Source organism: Odocoileus virginianus, chromosome 23, assembly GCF_023699985.2.
Source record: "Odocoileus virginianus isolate 20LAN1187 ecotype Illinois chromosome 23, Ovbor_1.2, whole genome shotgun sequence".
In the NCBI taxonomy this organism is placed as follows: domain Eukaryota; kingdom Metazoa; phylum Chordata; class Mammalia; order Artiodactyla; family Cervidae; genus Odocoileus; species Odocoileus virginianus.
The window spans coordinates 36,139,422-36,162,099 of NC_069696.1; the positions used below are offsets into that span (position 1 = coordinate 36,139,422).

Sequence of the window (22,678 nt, forward strand, 5' to 3'; positions counted from 1 at the left end):
TACTATGATTATTTTTAAGTACAATGTAAGTGACATACTTTCCATCAGATTAAAGGGGTGGGCTCTTTTACTCATGAAAACCGTTAAGTTCTTCTGTAGGAAAAGGGGCCTAAATTTGGACCCAGAAGACCCTTTCTGGTTCTTTTTTTACCACAAGCAATGCAAATTTAGGCATATTACTTAAAATATCTGAACATGACTGCCAACAGCGAGCCAGGGTTAGTACCTGACCTGTTATAAGCAATAAAAAATATAACTTGGGCAATATCTTTATCATTAATGTTACTCATTAAAGTGGGGTAAAAGGGCAATTAATATGGGTAAGAGAAATATATCAAAGATCAGAGGTTAAGAGTACACTCTGAAACTGATAAGAAACATGTCATGGAACATAGTATGTCTATAGAAGGATACACAGGAAAGTGATAACTAAGGCTGCCTCTGAGGAAAGGAACTAGACAGCTGGGAAAAGGGGATATATTGTTTAATGTAATCTTTTTGTATCTTCTAAAAATGATACCACATGAGTATATTATCTATTTCAAAAATAATTATGGATGTCCCTGGCGATCCAGTGGTGAAGAATCCACCTTGCAAAGCAGAGGATAACGGTTTGATCCCTTGTCAGGGAACTAAGATCCCACAGGCCACTGAGCAATCAAGCTGTGTGCCACAACTAGGGAGCCCATAGACCACAACTACTGAACACACACACAGCGACTAGAGAGTCTGCACGACACAATGAAAGATCCCACATGACACAACAGGGACCCCAGGCAGCCAAATCAATCAATAAATAAACATTTTAAAATAAAAATAATGGATAAAATTAGCTGTCATTTTAAAGAAAGGACACAGCCCTAGGGACTATCTTTTAATGTCTAAAGGAGAGTTCCAGAAACATCTTAAACCTTACCAGTGTCTGGGGTTTGATCCAATCAATATGTTAATAAGGGTAGTAGCTAATGTTTATTGAGCGATTATATCTTACCAGCCTCTACAGTATGCACTATACATGCAGTTTCAGCCCACTGGTAGGCAGAGTTCTACCGCAGTAACAAAAGGCCTGAATGCTCTAGGTAGGAATGCCTAGAACCCTGTACAAGCACTTACAAACTGGGGAGGGAGCTGTTTGCTGTACAAACTCCAGAGAGTTTATGCAGCATATGGTTCACTGCCTCACAGCTGAAGAATACAGATGCGTTCTAAATGCTCTACTAAAGCCTGCCACAAAGGCTGCGCATTTAACTACGAACTGAAGCGCTGGGGAGAAAGGTAAATTATTCACTAATTAATGCCCAATGAATTATCCTAACTCAAAAAACACGTCTCTCAGCTTGTGTCCTGGGCAGTTTTCATATTTTCCTTAATAATAATTTTGCTTTGTTTTGGCTGTACCACACAGCATGTGGGATCTTAAGTTTCCTGACCACTTAAGGATTCTTAAGGATCCAATCACCACCCCCTGCAGTGAAAGCTCGGAGTCTTAACCACTGGAGCACCTGTGAAGTCCCTGTGATATTGTTTATACTTCATGTTTAAAAACAGAGACTTAAATGAACATACATACATTCTTGGCTCCAAGGAAAAAAAGGAGGGAGAGAAAAGGAGAAGAAAGAGTGCATGAGTTATGCCTATAAATAGTGGTAAGTGTGACATAATATAAAGGCTATGGAATTCTGGGTCTGAAGCCCTGAATTCAAGTTCTAGTTCCAATACTTGCGTGCACGCACACACACACACACACACACACACACACACACACATCCTTTAACAGTTAATCACTACTATTACAAGATGTGGAGAATATGGTTTCAGTTCACCTCAATATAAAGAAAAATAACATCACACCAGCACCATCACTACCACAAATTCAAAACTAAACTCACCTCTGTCTCTCAAACTTATTTCCTCCTGTGTTCCTGCTACGAATGACACTCTTAGAGCTCTGTTGCCCGGGCACAAAGTCTAGTTATGTGCATCTCACCTCCCTTTAACCTCACACACACTAGTGTATGTCTATTCTGTTTCCTACATCCATCCTCGCTTCTTTACTCCCACCGTCACTACCCTAATTCAGGCCTTTCCTCTCTAGTTTGTTTTGTAAAACAATCTAATTGGTTCCCCTTCTCTAGTTTCTCCCCAGTTTAATTCTATTCTAACCCCTCATCCAGAGTGATATTCCTAAGAACTCAGCCCAGAAGCACATTCTGTCTTCAAAGTCTAGCATTCAAAGAGGCTGCACTTCAGCAGCCAATCTTCCACTCTTCCATTGTGAAGGGGTCCTATACTTTCATTCCAAACTGGTCTCTAAACAGTCAGCTTAACCCCATTTTCCTTGGCCACACTAATGGTTCAAGGATGCCCTCAAGGCAGTGTGATCTAAAGTGGACCGGTCATAGCAAAGACCCAGGTTCTTATTTCAGACATGAGTGGGGCGTGGAGGAGGAAAAGTTAAATCTCCTCTAGGGAAGATGTGAGGTGCAAATGTGAAGTCATTTTAATACTATGAAGGAAGCCAAACTGAAGAGGAAGTAAACACTGGGGACAGACAGAGCGTAAACAACTGCAGTGAACTGGGACGAGTGCTCTGTTTAAACTAGACCTGATCACCTCCACCCGAAGAAAACTGCTGTGTGAACCAGTCAAATTCCTTCATTTCTTAGGTACTCTTTGACCTGTAGTCACAAGTATTCTAACTGACAGAAAAAACTTCTAAAAGCTAGACTCAACTCATCTCCATTGTATGAGATGCTTAAAGGAGGCTAGTCTATATACCTCTTTTTACGTGTGTAAGGTACATATCCAGTTATAGAAACAAAAAGTGGGAGCAGAGACCTGGGCATAAATAAACCCTCTCTTCACCATGGTTTGCCTCTCTACTTTCTTTTGTGAATGTGTTAATATTCTCAAAAAAATTTTTCAAGAATTACTGCTACACACAGACCTTAGAACAACTAAAATTCACCTCCATTCAGCCCATCTTAAAAAAATAAAAATAACTAAACAGAAACAAAAATGCAAATAATATCTCTCCAGATAAGAACTAAAGCCCTCTCTCCCTCCCTCCTTATCTGTCTCTCTCTTCCCTTAAAAAAATTTCTTTTGGAGGAAGAGTTTTGCCTCATTTACTCATACAATTTTTAGAATGCATAATTATTGACAAAACTCACATTCACGGCAGGAAACGGACAGGTTTAAAGAAAATGAGAGAAACACATTTGTTCTTGTAAAGTTTTTTTCAGTTATGATGACAAACATCCCCTCTTTGGTATGTGAAGGTCTCTGGTTGGTTAGTTAAACATATGACTCTAAACATCTGACTAAGTATCTTTTAGGAGGAAAGTAGTTAACAGAAAAGATCTAAAAGAACTAACAGCCAAAACACTGCAAGACAATCAAAAGACTGTCCCTGTTATCATTATTCTGCTACATGAAAAAGGAAACAGCAAGCCCTCTCTGCAGCCAGTGCCAGCACTGCTCCTGAAATGTTTACACAGCCCTCCCTGAGAGTCAGGCCAGGAGCTGTGAGGGACAAGTGTCAGATTTGCTGCTGCTTCCAGGCTCAGCAACCTGAGGGGGGACAAGCAGCTTTTCCATCAGAAGTTTCTTATGCCATCTAAACACATTCCCATTCCACTACGTGACTATAAATAAGCTGGATTCCCAGGAGGATGGAGATCAAGAGTTTACCTCATTTGTTACCAAGCCGCCTCTTTTGCTTACCAGTTTCTCCTTCCTCTACCTATCTCATTTGTCACCAATGCTTTTCTTTTCCCACAATGAAAAAATATATATTAATCTCAAACTCTTAAGATTCAAAGCCACTATTTCTTTTCCTATTTCATTGTAATTACTGATCTTATAGAGGATTTTGGTTTTTTAAAAATTCTGTTTTAAGTACTAAGTATTTAATTTTTATCCCTCAAAGTAAACACCTAGGTAGACAGCTCTGTATTATTTACTCATTCACTCCTTCAACAGTTCTTCACAGAGGTCATCACAACTGTCTCACTAAATCAACGGCAATGACTTGGACAAAAGAAAATCTTATGTGTTTCTCAGATAACTGCTCAGCTCATTTAACCACAACACCTTAGTAAAACGACCACTGTGGCTTCTAACTAGTGATCAGAAATCAAACCTTTTATTCTTATTTTAAATTCCACCCCTCTGGGATAACAAATGCTTGTTACAATCCTCTACCTACTTCAGTTTTTAAATTAAACATACATTATTTTTATAATTTAAAAGCCTCATCTTTTTAAAAAAAAAGCACTTTGTCTTTTATTATCTCAAGACAATTGTTTTGCTTATCCTCACTTTGGTAGGATATTCAGTAGCAGGAAAATGCCATGTAAACAAAAGTCCAAAAGCTTCATTATTATAAATCCTTCAGACAGCGTGTAAACAGACATTCTTCAGAAAATGTTTGAAGAGCAAATGCACAGTTTTCTGCATAATCTTGAAGACTGTATGTAAAACAATAATAAAATACACAATCAACAAATCTTTATTTTTGACACTATATTTACCCTCTTTCCGAAAAGAAAACAAAAACTATCACATTAACTACAAACGAGTAGCAAAACTAAATGAGTTTATCTCTTTTTGTCTGTTCTTGATTTTCTTGCTTCTCTATTTTGGACATCTGGCAAGGTGTCTAAAAAGTATTTACTGTAAGATTAACAGGTGAAAGCATTGATTCTCTCTGGAAATATTTGATTTGTTGCTCTTGTATAACACTCTCTGTATACAGATTTTTAACTTCTCATGCCTAAAAAGACAACAATGGAGAGCAAATAGTTGGGTCTCCTTTGGTTCCCTTAAGCTAGGAAATTTGAATTTTAAGTCTCTCCCTAAATAAACACTGTTACTTTGTGACACTTTACTCCCAAGGGGGGAAAAACACATTTAGTCATATATACATCCACAAAACTCTAAAGTTCCTATTAGAAAATATATTTACAAAAGCTCATGCCCACAATTAAATCTGAATGTTCGCCTCAATTCTAAAAACATCTTTTAAGGAAGCTTAAAGCTTTATGTTTCTGTGTAACGAAACGTAAGTCTGGGTGGACTGGTGAAAAGCTCAAAGGCCCATAATCTCGTCACAAAGCAGCAGGGTCAAAAGGCAGAGGTCAGCGAACAGGGGAACAGGGTGCAAAACAGTTCCCACACTTGAGAGGAGCCTATATCTCATTATTTCAGAAGACATTAAAAAACTATTCAGTCACACACACTAAAATAATACAACCATTTCCTTTAAGTCCCAGAGCAAATCTGAATTTTATGAAAATATTCCTTATTTTTAAGAGCAAGGAATTTAAGAAGTTACTTCTTTCCCCGACACTGAAAAAACACCAGTCCCTTACACTCACAGACCCATGCTTCAGCTGCCCCTCAAAGACTGACTTTCAGATAAAAGCTGTCATCTGATCTATTCAACAGGGTTCACTGGGGCACAGAAATAAATAATATGCATACACGTCAACAGACATTTCACAGCAAGGCTTCTACTCCCTAATGATTCAACAAAACATGTCTACTTCTTGACCTTATGGCCACATTCAGAAAAGGCTACATTTTTATTTAGGTTACAGGAGACTTCATTCCAGGGAAGCCTGAATATGATTCTGTGAACCTTTCAGCAGGTGTGACATTTGTACAGGAGACTCTGTAATGACTTCTCTCACACAACTACTGTGGGAACTCCAGGATCTAGGGCATCTGTCTGGATATCTGTGTACCATTTATCACACTCTGACCACAAAACTGTGTTCCAGAAGACAGGGTAACAATACCAGATCAGCAAGAACAGGAAAAGAAGATTTCAGGATAATAAGTAAGGTTTTAGCTTTTTGTTTTCCATTACCTTCCACCCTCTATACACACATACTTTACCTCTCTGCCCCGTGGCTCCTTCTACCAGGGGCAAGACAGCTTACTAGTGCTTCAGAGTAAATGAGACCTCTCAGTCCTTCACTGTGAGGAATATGCAAGATTTTACGTTCGAGCCCACGGAGCTTTCAGGTATTTATTTAAAACAGAATTACAACAGGGCTGCCAATGGAAAAATAAGCACTGCCAGACAGGAGTGAGAACAACTAAACAAAATAACCTATTTTGGCATAATCAAATCACCTCAATGGTACCAATGCTTTTGTTTTAATAAACTGTGAAATCACAGTCATTGTTCTAACCAACAATGGCACAAAGCGAACAGTCAAGTACCAAAGCTCATTTCCCTGGAGCTGAGCCAGAATATTTTAAAATCTGAACAAAAGTTTATTTATTAGGAACAAGAACATACCTGATATAGATGGGGAAATATTTTTAAACAATTTATTATCTTGTTACCCCAGCCATTTAAATTTCCTTAAAAGTTAGGGTTAAACTTAAAATGAAGCAAATTAACCAAGAAAGTAAAACAAAACGTGGTGCTAGAAGTGCATCATCCATAAACTTTAAACATATGTTGTTGTTTCTAGTCACTAAGTCGACAGGACTCTTTTGCAACCCCATGGACTATCACCCGCTGCTCTGTCCATGGGCTTTCCCAGGCAAGAATACTGGAGTGGGTTGCCGTTTTCTTCTCCAGGGGATCTTCCCAACCCGGGGATCAAACTCAATCACAGTCCTAAATTCCTACTGCCCAAACTACTCTTATTAAAGTCAATACATTATTCTCATGGAATTCCAGTTGATATGTTGGTGTTGATTCTTGTAACAGGGAGGACTTCCAGGAGTTTGTGATGGACAGGGAGGCCTGGCGTGCTGCAATTCACGGGGTCGCAAAGAGTCGGACACAACTGAGCGACTAAACTGAACTGACTGAGTGGGATGATTATGAAACAACCATGTTTCATCTGCCTATAGGGACATGATCTGTTATTTTAGTCCTGGGAGAAAAAAATATATAATTTTAATATATAGAAAGAATATTGTTGATCTAGCAGACTGTCCCTGTTTTCCCAAAAGACTATGAGGGAAGAAAAAGGAGGGAAATGGAAAGGATACTAGAAACAGAAAGTATGAAACCTGAATAGCTGTGGGAAATAAGAACTCCTCCCTGGGAATCCCCTGGCAGTCCAGTGGTTAGGACCTGGTGTTTTCACTGCTGGGCTGGAGTTCCATCTTTGGTCAGGGAATAAATATCCCACAAGCCACAAAGTGAGGCCAAAAAAAATAAAATAAAAACTCCTCCTTGTTCTGCTAAGGATGAAGGTCACTGGAGGATTCACTGAGACCTTAGAATTTCTTCCCTATGAGATTTTAATGACAATTAAAAATTATGACCAAAAAAAAAAAAAGCTTCTCCCCATTATTACAGACAAAAGAACCAAAAGAGCAAGCTGTGGCTTCATGAGGACTAAAGTAAAAATAAGGGTGATCTCTGAAGAATGGATTGGGGGGAAAAAAGTACAAAAACCTGGCCTGTGAGCAAACCTGTGCCATGATGACTATCTGAAACTTAATTCAGATACCAGTTCTACATGATATTTCTTCAAACTATAGAATAATTTTCTGTGTTAAATAAATGACAGTAGGAGTGTCCTGTACTAGAAAAGAGGGAGATAAAGAGGGCAAGAAAACAAGATCTTCGTAGCAGAAACCTGGATTCTTTTGGCCAGAGCACCAGAAAATTATACAAGACAGATGGATTTACATCACAAGGCCTCTGGAATATAGAAAAAAAGTTAAAATATCTCTAAACTGGGTTTCAAATTTAAAACCTAGAGGTCTACAAGCTGTATCTAAGGGTTCGGCCTACTAGTTCACAGCAGGGTTGAACTTAAAAAATTCTACAACTCTAAAATTATAATTATACCTCATATTTTTATCCCATAGTTTAGAAAGCTCTTTGGCAAAACACTGTCACATTTCATAATTGAGCAAAGTATCGAGAAACAATCTAGATCAGCATGAAGAGTTCAAAAACATACTCCCATACGTGTCCTTGAACTATGAATAACTTAAAAAAAAATCTACACAGAAGGGAAGCAAACAGACTACTTTTGCAATGGTATTCCTAATAGAATACGATTATGTGAAAACTATTCACAACTCATGAATAACCAGTTTGGCGGTAGCATAACAAGATAGATTTCCCATCCTGTGTGGGGCTATTCACAATTGCTGGCATAGTGCATGTAACGCCAACTTTCTCTTCCACCACTTAATAAAAGCACATAGGAATGGAAGTGAGAATGACATCATTAGAGGGCAGATACTGAATTAATTCCACTTATTTAAAAACACCACTTAAAACCTCAGCATTTCACCTATTCTTTATCGATTAATTTTTGGCCACGCTGGGTCTTCACCGTGTCAGTAGGCTTTCTCCAGTTGCAGCAAGCGGCAGTTACTCTGCTGCGTGCAAGAGCGTCTCACTAGAGTGGCTTCTCTTGTTGCGAAGCTCTGGCTCTAGACTACGTGCTCAGTAGTTGTGGCACACGGGCTTAGCTGATCCATGGCACATGAAACCTTCCTGGACTAGGGATCGAATCTGTGTCCCCTGCATTGGCAGGCAGATTCTTTATCAATGGACCACCAGAAAGTCCTCAACTATTATTAATAATTGTCACCCAATTCACAGCCGCCAGGCCTGGAAATATGTCACCACCAAGCAGCTGAGGACAGCTGGTCTGGAGGACTTGGAGGAGCAGCAGGGAAAAGTGGAAGAGGGCCACCAGGATGCAATTCCAGCTTTGGCCTTCACTGTCTCTGTGACTCTGGGCAGCAACTCACCAAAGTTCAGCCTCCTCGCCTATAAAGTGATGATAGTAATACACTCAAGTTATTGTGGGGATTCAAGATAATGTTTATAAATCATCAACCACAGCTCATGGCCCAATAAACATTAACTATTTTCATAGCTTCATTATATAAAGGGGATTTCCTGGAGCTACTTCTGACTTAATAGTGCTAGCATGTATCTTTGAAAGTTATTTTAAAAAAAGCATTATTTCAAACTTAACTTTCTACACCAGTGATGTATAAAAATTTAAGAAAGGAAAATAAAAGGCACTAACTTAAGAAATCCATTAATTAAAACAGTTACAATATTTAATTCAGAATAAAGTTAGTAAAAATCATGGATTCTTGGGAAAAGTGCAGGAATGAAGGGGAAAGCAACTATTTCATATTTTTCTAGCCTCATGATGTGCTGTCTCAGCAGTACATAAAACATTTCCATTTTTATTCCGAGAACTCTCAGTTCTTATCTCCTCACACTAAAACAGCTATCCTTGTATTCTGTTTGAAAAGTAGTATAGAATATAGCCTCATACTGAAAATTTCTGGAATCTCGGGCTAAGAGGTTATTAAATCTTAAAAAGTCAAGTCTCAGGCAGAAGAGAACATTATACAAAGTACAATAAAAACAAAATATAAATGGGGAAAAATTACAAAGGATTAAACTTTATAGAAAAAGAAAACTGTCCTCGCTGACCAGGCCCAAAAACGATGTGGATGTCCACAAAGGAGGAAATGGAATGCAATTTCCTGAAGTATCCCTCTAAAGACACAACTGAAGTTATCAGTGTTCTTTCATACAGCCACTTTCTGAAACTTCAAGAACACTACTCACCATTTATGTGTTCATCACTCGGCACTAGTTTAGAAATAAATAAGACATGTTGTCTGCTTAAGAGGAAAAATCAAAGACTTGCTGATATCTGCATGCTTGCTTAAAATTGGTGTTTACGAAAAAGTTTATTAATTTTATTTACCTATCATAGCTTATTCCAAGAAGAAAGGAACAGACTAAAAATATTATAAACATAAGAAATTTTAATAGCTTTCCACAAAGCTGATATAGACCTTTTAAAAGATTAATCATTCTTCTATTCTCTTGCTTTTTTATCAATTTCAAGTTTCCCATTAAAAAAAAAAAAAGCTAGTCCTCTTTAGAGGTTAAAAAACTCACAAATAAACCAAATATACTAACTTTTATTATTGGTAACAAAAAGAAAAGTTCTATATTTATCTATTTCAAGTGATTTCATTCATTTATTCAAACAATCTAGTCACTGGGTGAAAGTGAAAGCAAAAGTTGCTCAGTCATGTCTGACTCTTTGCAACCCCATGGACTGACTATACAGTCCATGGGATTCTCTAGGCCAGAATACTGGAGTGGATAGCCTTTCGCTTCTCCAAGGGATCTTCCCAACCTAGGGAGCAAACCCAGGTCTCCTGTATTACAGGTGGATTCTTTACCAGCTGAGTCACAAGAATAATGGAGTGGGTAGCCTATCCCTTCTCCAGTGGATCTTCCAGACCCAGGAATCAAACAGGGGTCTCCTGCATTGCAGGTGGATTCTTTACCAACTGAGCTATCATGAAAGCCCATCTCAAGTGATTTCATTCATTTATTCAAACAATCTAGTCACTGGATATACAGAACTAAACAAGAGAGACATGGTCCTGCCCTCCAGGAGCCGACAATCGAATGAGAAATATTGACATGTCAAGTACAATGTACCTGGAAATAAATAATGTGGAAATAAAGCAGGGAGACTGCAAGGGTTGGGCAGGCATAGAGAGGAAGGACACAACTTTATATAGGATGGTCTGGGAAGGCTACTCTGAGAAGGCAACACTTGTGCAAAAACCTGAACAGGAATAAGTCAATCTTGCAAAGATGTAGGGCTACCCTGTGCAAAGGGTGGCTACCTGACACATGTGGTTACTGAACACTTGAAACATGGCTACCAAACACTTGAAATGTGGCTAGTCCAACTGAGATGTTCTGTAAGCACAAAATATACACTGGATTTTGAAGATTTTCTAAGAATAAAAGAATGTGAAATATCTCACAAATAATTTTTATGTTGATTATATGTTGAAATAATCTAGATATATAAATAAAATATATCATTAAAATTAATAATACCTGTTTCTTTTTACTTTTCTAAATGTGGCTAGAAATTCTAAAACTATAAATGTGTCTCACATTATATTAATAATTATAATGGACCATGCTGGTCTAGGGGAAGAGGTTCTAGAGAGAGAACAGAAGATAAACAGGCCATGAGATAAGAAGCTTGCCATGTTTAAGAACCTTTAAGAAAACCAATGCAACAGGAAAGATTGTTCCAATCAGAAAAGGTTGGAAAGATAGGCAGAGAGCAGATTATGAAGGGCTCTGCCAACCAGGATGAACAGACTGAGTATCTGTGCCCCACTCCCCTAATTCCTATGTTGAAATTTAATCCCTCATGTGATGATATTTGGAGCTTGGGCCTTTGGGATGTGCTTAGGTCACGAGGGTGGAGCCCTCAAGAATGGAATTCATACACAATCCTTATAAGAGAGATCTCGGACACACCCTCACCCCTTTCACAGGAGACAGTCATCTAGGAACCAGCAAGTAGGACCTCATCAGCACTTCATCTACCAGCACCCTCCTCTTGACTTCCCAACCTCAAGAACTGTCAGAAATAAATTTTTCTTGTTTATGTACCAACCCAGTATATGGTATTCTTTTATAGCAGCCTGAATAAACTAAGATACCAATAAAGAATCTGAATCTTGATCTGAATACAAAGACAGTTACTGAAGAATTTTAAGTGGAAAAAATTATTGTAAGATCCCACTGGCTATTTTGTGGAGAACTGGCAGTATCATCCACACTGCTGGAATACAGACCTCTAGAGATTACTTAACATGGTCATTTCAAACAGAGATCTCTGGATTTCTAAGAGTCCATGCAGATAACAACTGAGCGCACATGGACAAACATTTCAAAAAGCTTACTAAAAAACTGCACAACACAGACTAACTTATTTTTTTCCATTCCTTGTGGCTGAGATTATAATTACTCATCAATCCTCATGTGAAATATGGGGTATATTCAGTCTTCATGTTCTATGTCATTTAGGATTAATCTTTTAAAAAACTGATACACTTAGTTTTTCATTCAAAAACAATTTCCCACCCATAAAGAGAGGAGTGGCAAATTCAGAAACCAAGTACCTCATTTAACACCTTCAATACATATAAAAACACGTGAGATCCACAGCTGTCCTAAATAACAGACCCAGGACCAGATTCTCAGCTTCTAACTGTGCATACAGCTTTAACAATTGTACTGACAGTCACACAAGCCAAGGTTTCACAAACAAGCAACATTCTTTTTAAAAACTATAAACTTATCTAAGGACAGGTAATTTATGCCAAGAAAAGACAGGTATAAAATCCAATAAGAACAAAAGGTTTAAAATTTTTTGGAAGTAGTGTTTTTATTTGTGCAGTAAATATCTTATACTTCCATTATATCTTATATTCATTAATAAGAACAGGAGTAGTATCAAATATATACTCTTCTTTTTTTATTTTTGTTTTGATAAATGAATAAAAGAAAACATGCAGTGCTGCCTGCAAGGAGACAAGCCAGGCCAGGTCTTAAAAGGTAATAAAGGCTAGTCTTCTCCTTCTTAACACCTTTTTTCTACAGAGGTGTTAAACAATAATCACATTTTATTATAAGGTTATCCATGTAGGGTACTGGCAGAATTTATAACCTCTGTGATACAGTATGTATTATGAAGGAGGCATCAAATGTACAGGTTACAAGCATGGACGGATCATGTCAGACTTTTAATTCAGGCTTCTCACTTCTTATATGAACCTAGGCAAAGTACTTAAATTCTCTAGCCTCAGTTTCCTCATCTGTAAAATAAAGAAAATAATGCCATCTCCTAAGGGTGTTGTCAGGATGAAATGAGGCAATAGTTATGAAGCATTTAGCCAGTGCTTGGCATACAGAAAGTTATTTTATTATTGCTATTTTATTGTAGATTCTTTCAAAACAGTGACTGTCACCTACATACTCCTCAACGTGGCACACTCTAAGTGTTTAACACTGAACAATTAACCCAAAGCATAAAGGCTAGCTATGGCTTTACCAAAAACAAAATTTAGGTCATTATTAATCCAAACTGCTAAGGATTCGGACATACAGCACTTGTTTCCTAAAGTACCTATTTTTTAAAACTGAAGTATAGTTGACTGAAGTACCTTACGTAGGAACTGCCTCTACCCTCTAACAAATTATAGAAGAAAATGTGTTCTTCCATATGGAGTTCAATGGAAATTATGACTAACAATGCATTGTATTCTAGACATTTATTTCTATTACTCCAAGAGTGTCTGTGACCAGAAGTGGAAATGCAAATCAAAGAATATACTCAGGGATGTCAGGACAGTCTGTCTCAACTCCTCAGCACTGGATATTATGTATGTGCCCTCCTCCAGCCTCCTTTTTATCTTCTCGTCCCCGTTCTTCCCCTTTCTCTTACTATTTCTCCTCCAAAGACACTTATGTTCCTCCCCCTCCCCTCTTTCCTAACCATCTCATCTTCTCTGCTCTTCTGAGCTCCCTATGCTGGTTATGTCTTGCATGAACCAGGGCAGCAGATGCCTGAGTCCTAGGGTTACCACATGGACTTAGCTGCCCTCACTGGTGGGACAATTTCACTATAAAGAATTTTATTCCAAGTGGAATTTTAAAATCAAGTATCACTATACCACAGCAATTAGACCTTGAATCCTCTTTGGCCCCATTCGAATGGAAATCGATCCTTGTATTATTCCTTCCCCAGCACCCCAGTTACCAGGCCAGACCTTCCAAACTCCCAAAAATAATCTACTGTGGACCAAGGATGTCAGCAAAGTTAACAACTGAGGCACTACCAATTGTGCTCAGATCAGGAAAGCTCCTATCCCACCCAGCCCTGTACGCCTGGCATTGGTTTTTATTTTATTTTTTTTTAAATGGTATTTTTAATTTTATTTTTTTTAATTAGTTGGAGGCTAATTACTTTACATCATTACAGTAGTTTTTGTTATACATTGAAATGAATTAGCCATGGATTTACATGTATTCCCCATCCCAGTCCCCCCTCCCACCTCCCTCTCCACCCGATCCCTCTGGGTCTTCCCAGTGCACCAGGCCCGAGCACTTGTCTCATGTACCCAACCTGGGCTGGTTATCTGTTTCACCCTAGATAATATACATGTTTCAATGCTGTTCTCTTGAAACATCCCACCCTCGCCTTCTCCCAGAGTCCACAAGTCTGTTCTATACATCTGAGTCTCTTTTTCTGTTTTGCATATAGGGTTATCGTTACCATCTTTCTAAAGTCCATATATATGTGTTAGTATACTGTAATGGTCTTTATCTTTCTGGCTTACTTCACTCTGTATAATGGGCTCCAGTTTCATCCATCTCATTAGAACTGATTCAAATGAATTCTTTTTAATGGCTGAGTAATATTCCATGGTGTATATGTACCACAGCTTCCTCATCCATTCGTCTGCTGATGGGCATCTGGGTTGCTTCCATGTCCTGGCTATTATAAACAGTGCTGCGATGAACATTGGGGTGCACGTGTCTCTTTCAGATCTGGTTTCCTTGGTGTGTATGCCCAGAAGTGGGATTGCTGGGTCACATGGCAGTTCTATTTCCAGCTTTTTAAGAAATCTCCACACTGTTTTCCATAGTGGCTGTACTAATTTGCATTCCCACCAACAGTGTAAGAGGGTTCCCCTTTCTCCACACCCTCTCCAGCATTTATTGCTTGTAGACTTTCGGATAGCAGCCATCCTGACTTTCGTCTAATGGTACCTCATTGTGGTTTTGATTTGCATTTCTCTGATAATGAGTGATGTTGAGCATCTTTTCATGTGTTTGTTAGCCATCTGTATGTCTTCCTTAGAGAAATGTCTGTTGAGTTCTTTGGCCCATTTTTTGATTGGGTCATTTATTTTTCTGCAGTTGAGCTGGAGGAGTTGCTTGTATATTTTTGAGATTAATCCTTTGTCTGTTGCTTCGTTTGCTATTATTTTCTCCCAATCTGAGGGCTGTCTTTTCACCTTGCTTATAGTTTCCTTTGTTGTGCAAAAGCTTTTAAGTTTCATTAGGTCCCATTTGTTTATTTTTGCTTTTATTTCTGAAATTCTGGGATGTGGGTCATAGAGGATCCTGCTGTGATTTATGTCGGAGAGTGTTTTGCCTATGTTCTCCTCTAGGAGTTTTATAGTTTCTGGTCTTACATTTAGATCTTTAATCCATTTTGAGTTTATTTTTGTGTATGGTGTTAGAAAGTGTTCTAGTTTCATTCTTTTACAGGTGGTTGACCAGTTTTCCCAGCACCACTTGTTAAAGAGGTTATCTTTTTTCCATTGTATATCCTTGCCTCCTTTGTCGAAGATAAGGTGACCATAGGTTCGTGGATTTATCTCTGGGCTTTCTATTCTGTTCCATTGATCTATATTTCTGTCTTTGTCTGACATTGGTTTTTAAAAGACTTTAGCACCGTCTTGACTATGACATTCAGTCTGGATTAAGAGTAACCCTGAAATGCTTGCTGAACCCAGGTTAAGCTCATCTTTTTTTGAGTTTAAATAACTATGCAGCTTTGTGCATTACAACAACCAAGCTTGGAACTGGTGGTCCAGTGGTTAAGGACTTGCTGCTCTCTCTGCTAGAGCCCTGGTTTCAGTTCCTGGTTGAGGAAGCAAAGTTCCACAAGCTGAATGGCACGGCCAAAAAAAAAGAACAACCAGACTTTAGTCTGGTGCCTGTTCTGATCAAAAGGGATCTCTGAGATCTTAAACTCTCAGTCTTGGTTTCTCTACTCTAAATGATGTCTAAGGTCCCTTCCAGTACTACTGTGGCATGATACTGTCAGTTTTAATGAAATTTTATATCTGAATTCAGAGCATGGTCTCCACTGCCTCTAAGATCTAAACCACAACCAAGACACCAAGGCTAAAAATAAACAGCTGGAGGCACCAAGGAAGATCTCAAAACAAAGCAGGGATCTCATCCATCAGACTTCCATATCTATCAGCATTCCTGAATCCAAGCTACCATGGAAAAGCTTTAAGAATATTCTGGTCACCACACAATTTGCAGACTCATTAAACACTATGTACAAGGTACTATGAAAGAGAGCGGCAAAGACCTTTCCCTCTCGGGGGAAGACATATTTGGGGGCTTGCATATTTACTTTACTTGAATAAAGGTCTAATTACATCCTTCATTTTTCCACTGCCTAAAAGATCTGTTGCTGTAAATCAAGTCACATAAATTCCTACAGCTTGGTCTTAGAGGAAATGAGAGACATAAAGGAAAATTTCAAAATGATCTACTTCCCTTCACATCAACTAATTCCAGTGACTTCTATTTACACCTCCTTTCTTCTTTATGCAATAGTCAGTCTGAAACATCTTATCTTTAACATTAAAGGAAATTTAAATATTTCTGCTTTAACATTTAAGGGACATTTTTGTTTATGGATCAAATACATCTTGAAAATACACAGTGAGTAGAAACACAACAGCTAAGACATGGCAGAGAAGAACAACAGGCAATACTGCTGTGCGTGATTGCATGCTAAGTCACTTAGTTGTGTCCGACTTTTTACCACCCTATGGACTGTAGCCTGTCAGGCGCCTCTGTCCATGGGATTCTCCAGGCAAGTATACTAGAGTGGGTTGCCATGCCCTCCTCCAGAGGGTCTTCCTGACCAGGGATCGAACCCATATCTCTTATGTCTCCTGCATTGGCATGTGGGTTCTTCGCCACTAGCACCACCTGGGAAGCTCAATACTGCTATATCAGTAGACATATAGAGAGACATCTCCATAAAATCTCTAGGACTTCCATATTTTAAATTTATATATATTTAAATTATTTTCAGTTGTTAAAAGACCTATATGCGATGAAAGAAGTCTTTTCCAATGTTGGTAAAGCAAAGCTTTACTGGAGGAGTGTCTAAAAAGCAAGCTAGAGCCCAGATCACTGAATTACAAGATCTCATTTCTCATAAGATCTCAGTCTATTTAACTGTTACTTCATGATATGGATGATGCCTTCATTTGATAACAATGACCCATCACCTGCAAAGTGTAAAGTCTAGGAATATGCATATGTTAAGAAAAAGTCTACAAAGCAACTGGTTTATGTTTAACAGAAGTCAATTAAAATCTTCTAAAGGCAGGGTGACAACTTGCTAAGAAACAGTACAATAAAAATAGATTAGTTCCAGAAAAGTAAAATAGAAACCTAACTATCTTTGAAATTAATGCAGCAAAACAGAAACAACCTTGTGACTAATTTGCTTAATTCACCAGCCTTGTTTCCTGATCCCTAAATGTAGCTCTGTGGAAAAAGTTAAGAACTTGGTAGTTGGGTTCATGATACTGCCTTCTCTTGTTTTCCTCTTGTCACACTAGCTGCATTTCTTAAACTCCTCCGTTGTTTCCACCTCATCCTTCTCACCTCAGAATGTTGCAATATCCCCAGGACTCAATCCTCAAGCCTCTTCTCTTTTCTATCTACATCCACTCCCTGGGTGACAACACCCAACTTCAAGGTTTTCAACTTACACCTAAAAATAAAATTAGGGGCCCTGACAGATGTCTTGCCTACTTGGTATTTCTATCTGAATGTCTAATGGGCACCTCAAACTTAATATGTCCAAAGCTAAACTAATCTCCAGCCAGCTTCTCCATCAGTCTTCCAATTTCCATAAACAGGTGCGTGTAATTGTTTAGGGAGAAAATTTTAGAGTCATTTTTTTAAAATCATTTTCTTTTATTATGAATACCATACTCAATTCATCACTAAGTCCTGCTGGCTCTACCTTCAAAATATACTCAGCTTCTAACCACATAACTTGGTTTAACCCCCAACAACTTTCGCCTCAAAGAGTGAAAAAGAGCCTCCTAACTGGTGTGCCTTCATCTTGCCCTTGATATAGTCCAGTCACCATGGCAGCCACAGCCATCTTTTTAGAAGGCAGGTCAGATCTCACTACACTGCTCAAAGCCTAGTGATATGGTTTCCCGTCTGGAAGTCTAACAGTCTATGAAGCCCTACTTCTTCTCAATGACAACAGCTACTACTCTCCTTACTCAGTATCAGTATGGCCTCCTTGCTGTTACCACAAAACGAGGAACTCTTCCACCTCAGCTCTCTGCACATGCTGATTCCTCTGCCTACAATGCTGTTCCCTGAGACAATCCACATGGCCAGCTTCCTCAGCTCCTTTAGGGTTCTTTTCAAACATCACCTTATCAGTGAGGCCTTCCCTAACCATCTTATTTAAAATCATTACAACCCTACAAATTCCATCATTCTGTTGGCACTGCCCTACTCTCATCTCCCAGATGTATTTTTCCTCACAGCACTTAATAACCTCTGACAAAATTACATATGTTTATTATTTCTTTACACTACAATGTAAGCTCTATGATGACAGTGATTTTTTTTACTGCTTTGATTACAGCTGAGCCCAGTGCCTAGAACACAATCTACAATTAAAGGCTTTCAAAACTACTTACTGAATGAATCCATTAACTTTTTTTTTTTTTTTTTTTTTTTACTGTTTTGTTAAAGCCATTTGCACTATGCCCAAAGAGATTCAGGTCACACTTACAGGTGTTGTTTTAGCTTTACTAGGCATACAGACTCAATGAAGAAAAAAATACAGGCTTTTTCCATCATCAGTAGCCACTGACAGAAGGTCTCCAAGTGACTCAGTGTCATAAATGTTCAGGGAAATGTTTAGGGGGAAAGGAATTCTAGAAACCTAAAATAACCCCTTCACCAATCCCGAAAGAGGAATCTCTCCAAACATTTCTTTTTTCTAACTCCGTAACACTTAACAAAGCCATTCTTAATATGTACATGAAGAAACGACAGGAATATATAATCACACACAGCCTGGTACTCATCTATCTTTTCAAATAAAATTTTTAAGTAAAACTAGACATAGATTTTGTTGAAAATGTTTTGCTGTGAAACTGACTTAAGATATTCATTTAGCCAAGAGGTGAGTTAGTGGGTATTGTTCTAAAGGCTGAACAGTTCTGTTTACTACTGTTTATTATTTAATACATTCTTCACAGTCACTCCCTACCCGCCAAAAAAGGAAAACACACACACACACTGGTGCAATCAAGAATGCTATGTCCAAAAAAGCTGTTCTGAAAGGCTATGACCTAAGTGTTTAACACTGACACAGATAAAGTTCAAGCGGTAGATGTCACTTGTCTCACACGTTTAAAAAAAAAAAAAAATCGAGATTCAGAACCCAAGAAGGCAAGCAGAAAGAAATAGGCGTGAAAAATGAAATCAGTCATTTCTCCCTAGGCTCCTCCTGACACTGCGCACACACCCCTGCCCCCTCCACCGCCAGCCTTTAACAACCCCCTTTCCAGAGGCTGCTCCCCAGCTCAGCCCCGCACTGCGCCATCAAATAATGAGTCAAGAGGACGCACGATGCCCCTCCGGGAAAACCCAGGCAGCAATACTCGGTGCACCCAGCTGAGTGGAAATGTCTACTAACTACTTAAACTCGGAACCCTATAGGCGGTATCAACAAAGCATAGTCCTAAGTCCCGAGGTTCAAAGATCTTCGCCAGCCTCCGCGATACTGCCAAATCGACAGGATTCCAAAAGGTGACTCCACCGTCAGCGCAGAACCCGAGGCCGGAGGCGGCGCAGACTGCGAACACTCAAGGATGAAGTCCAATCAGCCTCCCGCCCGGCGCTCGCCCCGCGGGCCGCCGCCGCCGCCAGGGTGGACTCCCGCCCGGCGGCCCCGCGGCCTCGGACGCCCCCTCCCCAAAGGGTCGGGGCGCCGCGTCACGTGCAGAGGCTGAAACTTCGAGGTCCGGGCTGAGGGTGGGGGGCGGGAGCACAGCGAGGCCGGGAGTTAACGCGCCCGGTGACTCACCGGCCTCCCCCGCGGGCAGCTGCCGGCGAGGGGGCCGGCTTGCGGGCACCCGCGGGCTCAGCAGAGCACCCTGCACGCGGAATAAATAACAATGTCATTAAATCGCTGCCCGAGAGCCTGGCCGGCCGGCGAGCGAGCGCCGCCGGGAGCTGACTTTGTCTGGAGCCGGCACCCCGCCTCCCGCGCGTCCCCGCAGCGTCCCCCGCGTCCCTGAGGGGACCCCGCGCTGCCGCAGCCCGGCCTTACCCGCCAGCTCGTCCGGCTCCAGCCCGCTGTCTGCGTCGATCCCGCACAGCACGAAGTAGTGCGCGAAGCGGCAGGCGGCAGGGGAGGAGCCCGAGGCCGGGCCGGGCGCCGCGCCGCTCCCGCTCATCCCAGCCGCGCTGCTCCTGTCGCCGCCGTCGCCTGAGAGGACTCGCTGCTGAAGCTGCCGCTCGGGCTTCGGTCTCCGCGCGCCCGCCCTAGGGCGACCCGGGCGAGCCCATGGCCGCGCAGCCGCCGCACGTCAGCGCAGCCTCGCTCCTCGCTCGGCGCCGGGGAAGCGGCCTCGAGCTCGTGCCCGGTCGGTCCCGCTCCCGGTGGCCGGCGCGGGAGGGGCAGACGGGGGGAGTGTCGGCGTGAGAGGCCCGCGTCGCCGCAGCTGCGCTCGCGAGCTGGGAGCCTCGGCGTCTGGCGCCCGCCGGTCAGCTGAGCGGCGTTCTGGCGGTGGGAGCGCGGGGAGGGCGCGGGCGCGGGCGCGGGCGCGGAGGGGAGGGCGCGCTCGCGAGGGGCGGGAGCGCGCGTTTCGGCTGTACGTGCGCGCGCGTCCAGCGGGCTCGGAGGGAGCACCGGATGCTGGCGGGATTCGTGCCAGCCCGGCGGTCGGGGCTGCGGCTCAAGGGCGACCCCACACACGCGCCTCCGGCTGCCAGCGAGAGGCAAAGCCGCAGAGGGGATGCTTCCTATCCTGAATTTTTAAAAAAGAAATGCAGCTTGAGGAAAGGTTAACGGCTGCTCCGAAATCATTTCCCGCAACGATCTGGACCATCAACATACTTTAAACTGACAAGTGCGGATGTCCATCTTATTTTAAGATCGTAGTCCTTGAATCCTTCCACCAGCGCTCAACCCCGCTCACAAGCCATCCTTCCTCACCGAATCGGTGCCTACTCAATAGAAAACAAAGAAAACAAAAAAAACCCACTCAATATCCACAAAGCTTTAAGACTTCTAAAATGACCACAGTTATCAACTTCCCCTAGCCGACTCATGCCGTAATTTATCCTGACATTTTCCAGGTCAGTGTAATGTAGTCAAGGCGCTCCAGTTCCCCGGCTCTGTACTCATTTGAACTTATCTGCTCTTCCAGCAGGTACAATCGGCGGCTGATAAGGCAAAAGGAATTAAACCCTGAACCCCTCTTCACAAGGCTATGGCTTTCTTACTCTGCTGTTTCCTCTGACTCCCCCCTCTTCACAGCGACATCACAGATCTACTCTTACTCCTTTGAAAAGTGGAAAACTAAATCCGTACTATCTCCACATTGTCACCCCTTCCACACCGCTTCGGTACGCTTTTTTAGGGATTTGGGTATAAGGTACGCGGTGGGGTGAGGGGAGCGTGTGGGTGTGCGTCGTGACACTTCCGGTAGACACGCAAACAAATATTCCAGGAAGGCGGACTGAGGGACTGAACCTCAGTTATTTGACTGGAAAATGTTCTCCCTGGAAGATATGTATGGAAGTTCAGTGGGCTTCCCAGGTGGCGCTAATGGTAAAGAGCCCACCAGCCAATGTAGGAGACTAAGGGACAGGGGTTTGGTCCCTGAGTCTGGAAGATACCTCGGGGAAGGGCACAGCAACCCACTCTGTAGTCTTGCCAGGAGAATCCCATGGACAGAGGAGCCTGGCGGGCTACAGTTCACCGGGTTGCGAAGAGTCGGAGTCAACTGAGTGACTGAACACTCACTCAGGTAAAGAACCTGCCTGCCAGTGCAGGAGACCCCAGGGACAAAAGCTGGGTTGGGAAGATCCGTCTGAGAAGGAAATAGCAACCCACTCCAGTATTCTTGCCTGGAGAACCTCATGGAGGAGCCTGATGTGCTACAGTCCATGGAGCACACACATGCGTACCATCATTTGCTGTAGCTTGTACCCTCACTTTCTCTTCAGGTTTGCAGTGTAAGAAGAATTAAAAAAATCAGAATGAGCCGCAGCCTGGGTAATGCACCTTTAGCTCCTACTGCACCCTGCACTTTTCTTTCAAAACACTTCCAATGACCTTTTCTGTGTCTGTCTGCTCCACTGGATTGTAAGCTCCACAGAGCAGGAGTCAGGATCCTGCTAGGTTCAGCCTGTTAGTGTCTAGCAGAACCCTGGTCCACCTAGCCCCTCAATTCATGTTTATTAAATGAATAAAAGAAGGGTGGTTATCTCAGTAGTAACAAGTTGTTGATGCTACTAGGAAAATACAGAAACTCTATCTGTGACATATTTATGCACATATGCTAATTTGCTATTATAAAATGATTGCTTTTTCTCATATAGACAGAACTGAAATATGTAAAACAATTTCACTAATAAGGAGGGGAGGGAATGACAGGATGTGTGTGTGTTTCTCCTATCTTCGTTGGTAGATCCTTACAGAATGTTTGTTTGATTCTAGATTAATAGAGGACAATAAAAAACTAATTCACTGTTTGAACTAGCCAAGGGATATGGTACTTTTGTTGATTTGAAAAGCAACTGACTTTTTAAAAAAGTTTATTTGGCTGTGCAGGATCTTAGCTGTGCTATGTGGGATCTTTTAGTCATGGCTAAAATCTTCCCTAAAGGTTTCAATAGAGTTATCACATATTACAAGGGTAAAACTTTAATTTGAAAATACCTGGGTGTGTTCCTAATTATCGCTTCAGAGCAACACTGTGGTCTATTCTGCATTAAGCT

General features: G+C 41.2%; 1 protein-coding gene and 1 long non-coding RNA gene across 4 annotated transcripts in view; one reads left to right on the top strand and one right to left on the bottom strand.

The window, feature by feature from the left end:
• DENND5B (DENN domain containing 5B) overlaps positions 1-20,422 on the bottom strand; it is a 219,297-nt gene extending 198,875 nt beyond the window's left edge. For 2 of the 3 annotated variants that reach the window (XM_020879840.2, XM_070453894.1), the window contains exon 1: positions 20,001-20,422. In XM_020879840.2, coding sequence (XP_020735499.1) covers positions 20,001-20,127 — 127 coding nt within the window. In that variant the 5' untranslated portion in view covers positions 20,128-20,422. Of the gene's footprint in view, positions 1-1,889; positions 1,969-20,000 lie in introns of those variants that run through there. The other variant, XM_070453895.1, reaches the window with a different exon arrangement.
• On the top strand, positions 20,351-22,432 carry LOC139030621 (uncharacterized). The gene is made up of 2 exons (XR_011483013.1): positions 20,351-20,436; positions 21,103-22,432. It is a non-coding gene; the product is annotated as an uncharacterized lncRNA (long non-coding RNA).
• The last annotated feature ends 246 nt before the right edge of the window (positions 22,433-22,678 follow it).